Source organism: Peromyscus maniculatus, chromosome 17 (genome assembly GCF_049852395.1).
Source record: "Peromyscus maniculatus bairdii isolate BWxNUB_F1_BW_parent chromosome 17, HU_Pman_BW_mat_3.1, whole genome shotgun sequence".
Classification (NCBI taxonomy): domain Eukaryota; kingdom Metazoa; phylum Chordata; class Mammalia; order Rodentia; family Cricetidae; genus Peromyscus; species Peromyscus maniculatus.
The window spans coordinates 2,167,660-2,175,114 of record NC_134868.1 but is presented as its reverse complement, the minus strand read 5'-3'; the positions used below and the strand labels follow the sequence as shown (position 1 = coordinate 2,175,114).

Below are 7,455 nucleotides of genomic sequence, written 5' to 3'. Positions count from 1 at the left end.
ACCCACCAAATAAGTGACCCCAGAATCCACACGACCCCAAAAGGACCCAATTTCAGGCAGAAAATCAGCACAAAATTAAAGCACAAAGTAGGGCTGGCACAGTCCTCTGTGCGCGGCTGCGCGGGCGCGGCCTGGGGTCCGCAGGCCTCCTGGGGCAGCTGTTGTGCTGAGCCTGGCTCTACTGTGACTCACAGCCTCCCTGGTCCAGCCTCAGCAGAAGGAGGCTCCGGAAGCAGTGGGGTGCGGGGTGAGGCTTTATTTCATTCACTGTGGGGGTGGGGCCTGGACAGGAGGGCAGATGGGCAGGACTAGTAGTAAGGGCCGCCCCAGGCCTGCTAAGAGGGGGAAACCCAGGCCTGACCCCCCCAGGGCAGGGCTGTGGGACAGACAACTGGGTCTGGAGGACCAGGGCCCCTCCCTCTGGGCTGCACCCCACACCCCCTTCAGGGCCTTAGTCCTTCCTGCTTGTTGGGGTGCGTGACCCTCAACCTTGCCCCCCAACCCAGAGGAGGCGGTTTGGCCAGGGAGGGCAGTGGACAGGGAGCCTGGGGGAGTTGGGGAGCTCAGGTCGGGGTCCAGGTGCGCAGAAGGCAGTCAGTTCCTGGCAGCAATGACCACAGAGAGAGCCACGCCCCCCAAGGCCACAGCAGTCGCCCCAAACAGCCACTTCCATGGGATGGACTGTGGATAAAGGGGGGGGTAAAGCTGGCTGCACCGCGATCCACACAGGCCTCCCGGCCAGGGTCTGACCACACCGAAGATTCTCCTACACACCCCCAGACCCCAACCAAAGCCCACTCCTGCACAGCATTTCCTTCCTCGGAGCCTCTAACCCTCACCATGAGCCCTGCAGCTTCAGGGTCCCCACTTCCGCCCCCAGAAGCCTGTGTCCCAGCGCTGCCCCAGCCCAGCCCCACCCAGGCTCACCCAGGCCCCCTTGCCCGGACACTTGGCAGGCAGCCGGCTGGGGTTGCCCAGCATCTTTCGGTACAGGGCAGTCTCTGTGCTCCTCTGTGCAGCACGCTTCTTTACCAGCTTTGAGAGCTCCGCGTGGATCGTCTGTGGAAGGTGGGTGGGAGTGGGTGAACACGTGCGGGAGGCAGCAGACCTGCCTGTCATCACTACTGTTCCCTTCTGGTTCCCAGGTTTGTCAGGTGTGGGGCCCGGGACTCGGGAGTTCTACCCACTGCCATAGCTCTAACAAAATGGGAGCTGCTGCCCCACCCACACAAGCCAGAAGATAAGAATGGCAACAACTAGAGGCAGACAACTAGGAGGACTTACCAGACAAGCCCAGCAGAGTTCTGCTTACCTTGTTGGAAGGCTCCAGCTTCAGGGCAGCCCTCAGGATGGGGATGGCCTCGCTATATTCGCCTTGCTGAGCCAGCACCTATGGGAGAAGGACACCTACTCCGCGTCCACCCGGAGCTCCGCTCTCCCCAGCCTGGCCTGGTGCGGAGGGTGCGGAGGCTGATCAAGGTGAGGCACACCCTGGCGCTGGCATCACCGCTGGGCTGGGGCAGGGGACTTGGGGACAGGCACCCTCAGAGCAGGGCCTTGGGTCACTCAGTACCGCACAGCCCCATGCACCCCACTGGATCTGACTGCAGCTCCCGATGGAGCAGTCCCAATAACCAGCCACCTTTCTGGATTTCTGCTGCGGTCCAGATGGCTGGATCTTGTGACAATCCTCCTGCCTCAGTCTCCTGACTACTGGCCTTTGCTGCCATGCCTGGCTACAATCCTTCCTGAGGCTCTGGCTGTGGGTGGGTTTCTCTCTGGCCCCAGATCCACGGGGCCTGGTGTCTACACTCAGGCTCCTAGAAGACAACTGGGCAGTTTCTCAGACACCCAACGTGGCTGCCTCACCTTCCTGTGGGAGGCCCTGGGTTGTATCCTCAACACCATCACAGAACAGAACCAGCTGCACTGGGACCCAAACAACCCAGGCAGAGGGGCAGCCTGTGCTGAGCTGGCCTGAAATTAGTGGGGAGGAGGGGCTGAGTCCCCGTCACCAGCCCAGCCTGGAGAGAAGAACCACATTGGCCACACTGGCTACAGTGCCATCTGTGGTGTCTGGACAGAGAAACAGCTCCCGGGGAAAGCCTCAGGGCTCAGGGCGCCAAGGCCCCCAGGAAGCCCGTCTTCCCTCTGGGGAGCCGGCGGTCACAGAGCATCACACACACTATGGGCCGGCACAGGCCGCAGCACACCTTGCCTTTACGGAACAGCGCCTTGATGTTGTCCGGCTGGTGCTCCAGCACCTGGCTGCAGGAGCGCAGCGCTGCGCGGTAGTGGTCCAGCTTCAGCTGCGACGCCGCAAGGTTGTTCAGACACTTGACCTTCAGCTGCAGCAGCTGCTCCTCTTCCTCACAGGTCATGTCCACTGCAGGGGAGTGGTCACGCTGAGGGAGCCCCGCCCTCCTCCCCTGGGGTCTACACCACCAGAGCCCTGAGCAGGCCACCCGAGTCCTTACACCACAGACAGGGTCTCAAGTGGTTCAGGACTGCTTCCAACTCACTCTGCCGTCCACCGTGACGCTGAGCTGACACAACATGCCACTGAGGCTGTGTGTAAGCATGAAGGTACCGTCCCAGGGCTTACTAATGAGCCAAGTGAATATGCATGTCTGTAATCAGCACGAGCAGAGGCAGGATGACTGTCTCTCTCACCGAGGTCCATGTTCAATGACAGACTGTCAGAAAAGGTGGGCAGGGGCAGCCCCAGGGGTCCACCTCTGACCTGAATTGTAAGTGCGCGCGCGCGCGCGCGCGCGCACACACACACACACACACACATACACGCACACGCGCGTCCCAAAGGCAGGGTCCTGCTACGTAGTGTACAAATTGTCATCCTCCTGCCTTAGCTTCTGATCATGTCTACCACCACTGTGTCTGGTCACCATAAGCCTGCAAGGAGCCACTGACCTGAAGGCTAGGGATGACAGGGAATCTGTCTATATTCTGGAATGTTCTAGAACGTTCTATGCCCCAATGACAGTGCAGAAGTCTGGCCACCCTATGGGCTGGCCAGATGGCTCAGCTGGTAAAGGTGCTGCTGGCTGCAAAGCTTCAGGAACAGAGTTTGAGTCCCTACCACATGGTGGAAGAACACAGCTGCCTCCCTAAGTTATCCTGACTTCCACATGCACACACACATCCCAGCTGGCCGGTCGGTCACCTTTGGCGCTGGAGGTGATGGCCTTGATGGCCAGGTCATAGGAGTTGGCAGCCAGCACAAAGTCAGCACGCTGGTAGTGGGCATTGCCACACTCCCGCTTGCGGTTGGCCAGAGCCACACGCTCCTGCCCACTCAGCATCTCCAGGTCGGGTCCATCCTCTGCCGTCTTCAGGGTGACTTCCAGGCACAGGGCTGCGTGGGGGGGGATGTACGGGCTCCTGCTGGGGAGGTGACCAATGGGAGACACTCAGACCTGACAACCAGGCTGCACCCACCACCGCACCCTCCCTGGCAGGAAGGCCAGGACTCGGGTCCCTGGGGTGCCCCATGTCAATTACCCATAGCAATCTGATACAAGACACTTGGGCCTTGTGACTTGGCCAGCCCAAACCTCGGTCTCCCTTTCTATGAAATGGGAAGGATGGTAGGGACGGTTGCATGTGCAGCCCACCTCTCACCTGCCTTGGGGACCGTAGCAGTACTTGGAGTCAGCGGTGACCATGGCTGTCTCGCCCACATCCATGAGCGGGACACTGAGGTCCAGGGCCTAGAGGACAGGTCAGTGAGTGTCAACATGAACCCAGGTCCTGTGAGGTGCTGCCCACCTGCCCACCCAGCTCCCACCTGGATGACATCGCAGTCTCCCAGCGTGAAGGCCAGTTCAGGCTCTTCCTGTACGCGGGTGCCGTTCTCCAGGGACACGTGCAGGTGCACGGTCACCACCTGGCCCTTGAGGGGGCGGCCAGAGCCTGGCGGGCCGGGGACCAGCGTCTTCTTCCGCAGCAATCCATTCCCTGCAGGGGCCGGGATGTGAGCCTGTGATCTGGTGGCCAGACATGGGTCTGCTCTATCAGGCCACCCTCCAGGAGCAGCCACCTCCCATGCTGCCGCTGTTTTAGTGACGGGGTAGAACCAAGACCTTGTACAATTTACACCGCGCTCTCACTACGCTGTGCCCGGACAGGACAGCATTAGGGATGCCTGGCCAACATGGCTGTGCAGGGTTTTATTTTTAAGACCTGTTTTGTTAATTTCATGTGTACGGGCATTTGTCTGCATTTACGTTTGTGCACTACATGAGCACAGTGCTGGCAGAGTGAGGGGTGTCAGATCCCCAAAATTGGATCTTCCATGTGGGTGCTGGGAATTGACCTAGGGTCCTCCAGAAGAGAGGCCAGTGCTCTTCATCACTGAATCATCTCTCTAGCTCCTGCTGGTCTGCATTTTAAGAACTCCTTCCTTGACTCCTACAGCAAGGGGCTGGGTGTAAACCCCAGGGGCAGAGTCTTTGCCGGGCATGCAGGGGGCTCTGGGTTCCATTCCCTAGCACCACTCATACAGTTAAAAAAAAAAAGTCCTCCTCAAAACAGAATTCCTGATGGCACTCTCCTGAGACGACACTTTAGGAGAGAAAAATAAACGCTATGAAGCCAGTGAAGGTGGAACAGAACCGGACACCTCTGCTGAGCGGTGGCACAGTTTTCAGAACCTGTCACATGTCTAGACAAATGCTTAGGAAAGATGCAGTGGGAGTTGATTTGGAGCTGCTGGCACCCAGTGCAAAGGCTGTGTGGCTCCAGGAAGGTGACTCAGCCCCTCTGAGCCGCTGTTACCAGCAGTGGAGGTAAAAAGCAACCTGTTACAAATTGTGTGTGCATGCCAAAGTGTGAGCCAATGAACAGAGTTCAGAAGCACGTCTGTCTCAAGCAGTCTGGGAAGCCAGCCACAAAGCACAGGCCTGTGAGACCAGCACTGAAAAGGCCGAGACAGTGAGACAGGAGGATCCAAAGATCAAGGCCAGCCTGGGCTCCACAGTAAGCTCATTTCAAAATAAATAAATAAAAACCAGCCAGTGATGTCCTAATGTTACTTCGAGCCCACAGAGAAGGGGAAATGAAGCTCAGGAGAGAGAAGTCCCTGGGTCACACTTACCCAGGATGTCCAGCCACTCTTCGGGGGCTGGGGCTGGGGCTGGCTCAGGTTCGGTGGCGGCCAGGAACTCCCGAGCCAGGGCTCCTGGCTGCTCAGCCTCCTCCACTGTCAGCTGCCCCATATCCTCCAGTGGTGGCAGCCCACTCAGGTCATCTTCCTCCTCTTCCTCTTCTTCCTCCTCCTCCCCCTCTGCATCTTCTACCCCATCAAGCACCTCAAAGTCCTCCAGTGGTGGGACCCCCGCAGGCGGCCGGGCAGCGGGCTCAGAGGGCTCGGCCCAGGACGCCATGCTGCTGGGGGATCAGGAACTAACCCTAGGGGACAGATGGCCAAGCGCTACGGTGACAACCCCATCCAGGCAGCCCCTTCAATTCCCTCAGCTCCAATTCCCTACAGCTGGGATCCCTCATTCGTCTCAGCAACACCAGGCTTGCATTCATCATCTATACATTGGGCGTCCGACCAACCTGACTTGTTGAAAGAACAAACCTAGACCTCAAGTTCTGAGCCACAGGCTGCAGCTGGGTTAGCTGTTATTAAAACTAATTACCACGTAATCTTTATAAACACCCCCAAAGTAGGGAAACCCTAGCTTACACGAAAACGGACTGAACAGGCCCAGAGAGGCAAAGCCACTTGGTCAAGGTCACACAGCAAGCTTACAGTGGGGCCAAGACTGAAAAGTACGGTTACTGGACTAACAAGAGAAAAGCTGCTAAGGTTACTGGGGCGGTGGGGATATTCCCCGAGGCCTTGGAAGAGCCGTTTTGATAGCTTCTGGGTCACTTGAGAGGTGAATCTTTTAGAGGTTCTTGCCTCTGGCTACCTTGTCTGCTAAAGGCTCCAATCCAGCACGAAAGGCTCAGTGCCAGACACTGGATGTCTCTTGCTCTGTACCCTGAAGATACCGAGGTCTCCCAACATGAAGGACCCTGGCTCCAACCTGCCTCTGTCATCAAGCCTGTTTGCAGCCTGATGTCGGCACCGGGGAGGTAGGTCGGCCGATAGGGCACTTGGTCTTCCAAGCACACAACCCGGGGTTCCACCCCAGCACCACAGAAGCCAGGCACCAGCCAAGGCCTGTCATCCCAGCGCTTGGGAGGCGGAGGCAGGGTGACGAGGAACTCGGGGCCATGAAATGCATGGACTGCGTGAAACCCCATCTCACGAAATCCGAGCCGTACGCTAGGGCTCTAAGTCGTTGGCCCCCGGCAGGCAGGCTGCTGGCTCTGCACCCCACGCCCCTGGTGTGGCAGTGCGCGCCTGTCACCCCGGCTCTGGGGGTGCGGGCAGAGGGCCTGAGTTCAAGGCCAGCCTGAGCTACCCAGGCACTCGGGAGACCAGCGCGGAACGCATCGGACTAACACAAGCCCGAGTAGCGGGGACCCCGGGCGGAAGCCCGCAGCGTCTCCCCGGCCCCAGGCCCCGGCGCGGAGCCCCCCACCCGGCCGCAGCGCCCCACGTCCTCGGGCCTTCTCCGGGGCCCCGCGTCCCCGCCCTGCGACCCTCACCTGTGGGGCTCCTTCCGGGATCCGGCCCCGACCGGAGACCCTCCCGCCCCGAGCCCCCACAATGCCCCGCGCGCCCCGCACCCCCACGCCGCCCCGCGCCCGGCCGACCCCGCTGCCCCGGGAGGCCCCGGCCCCTGCAGCCCTGCGAAGCCCCGGCGCCAGCCTCGGCTTCCGCGCTGCGCCCCGCCACACGTGCCTGCGGCTCGGGGACCCCGCTTGGGGTCCTGCGCCCCCTCCCCGCCCCCAGCCGCGGCCGCCGCGCCTCGGGAAGCAGCTTCGGACGCGCCGCCCCGCCCCCGGCACGCCCATTGGCTGTTCACGCCGCGGCCGCCGCGCCTATTGGCTCGCGAGCACATCCGTCTCGCGCCCTAGGTGCCGCCTCCTTCCTGCCGGGCTCCGCTAGCTGTTCTTAAAGGGGCGGAAGGCTGCGGGTGTCGCCGGCTGTGCACGGTGGGAGCGCTCCGGCCCGGCCTCTGTAGGAGGGTGACCGCATGGCCTGGCGCGACTCCGAACTGGGTCGGCTTCATCCTGCTCACTTATGAATTAGACACAAGCAATGAACACAGCTCATGAGCGGCCAGTTTGGGAGCTCTCTGGGAAACAGCAATTTAAAAAGTGTTTACTTTTCCCAATTTTACTAATTGTTTTATTTCCCCTCTCCCCCTCGCCTCCCTCTCCCTCTTCTCTGGAACTCACAGAGATCCACCCTCCTCTGCCTGCTGAGTGCTGGGATCAAAGGTCTGTGCTGCCACCACCCTCTTATTTTCTTTTTGAGACGGGAAAGTCTCACTACATATCTAGCCCAGGCTGGCCTTAAGTTTGTGGTGA

The 7,455-nt window shown here is 60.1% G+C and overlaps 1 protein-coding gene across 5 annotated transcripts; it reads right to left on the bottom strand.

Moving 5' to 3' along the window:
* Nucleotides 1–241: 241 nt before the first annotated feature.
* On the bottom strand, nucleotides 242–6,928 carry Fkbp8 (FKBP prolyl isomerase 8). 5 transcript variants are annotated; one of them, XM_076553093.1, is made up of 9 exons: nucleotides 6,824–6,928; nucleotides 5,117–5,430; nucleotides 3,809–3,978; nucleotides 3,643–3,731; nucleotides 3,185–3,405; nucleotides 2,214–2,386; nucleotides 1,313–1,390; nucleotides 928–1,059; nucleotides 242–681 (listed from the first exon to the last, which is right to left on the bottom strand). In XM_076553093.1, the coding sequence occupies exons 2-9, from the start codon at nucleotides 5,403–5,405 to the stop codon at nucleotides 595–597; spliced, it is 1,239 nt and encodes a 412-aa protein (XP_076409208.1). In that variant the 5' UTR covers nucleotides 5,406–5,430; nucleotides 6,824–6,928; the 3' UTR covers nucleotides 242–594. The 5 variants fall into 5 exon arrangements, with proteins under 5 accessions (XP_076409208.1, XP_076409210.1, XP_076409209.1 ...); XM_076553095.1 differs by having other exon boundaries at nucleotides 3,185–3,402; XM_076553094.1 differs by lacking the exon at nucleotides 6,824–6,928 and adding an exon at nucleotides 6,628–6,702.
* Between the last annotated feature and the right edge of the window lie 527 nt (nucleotides 6,929–7,455).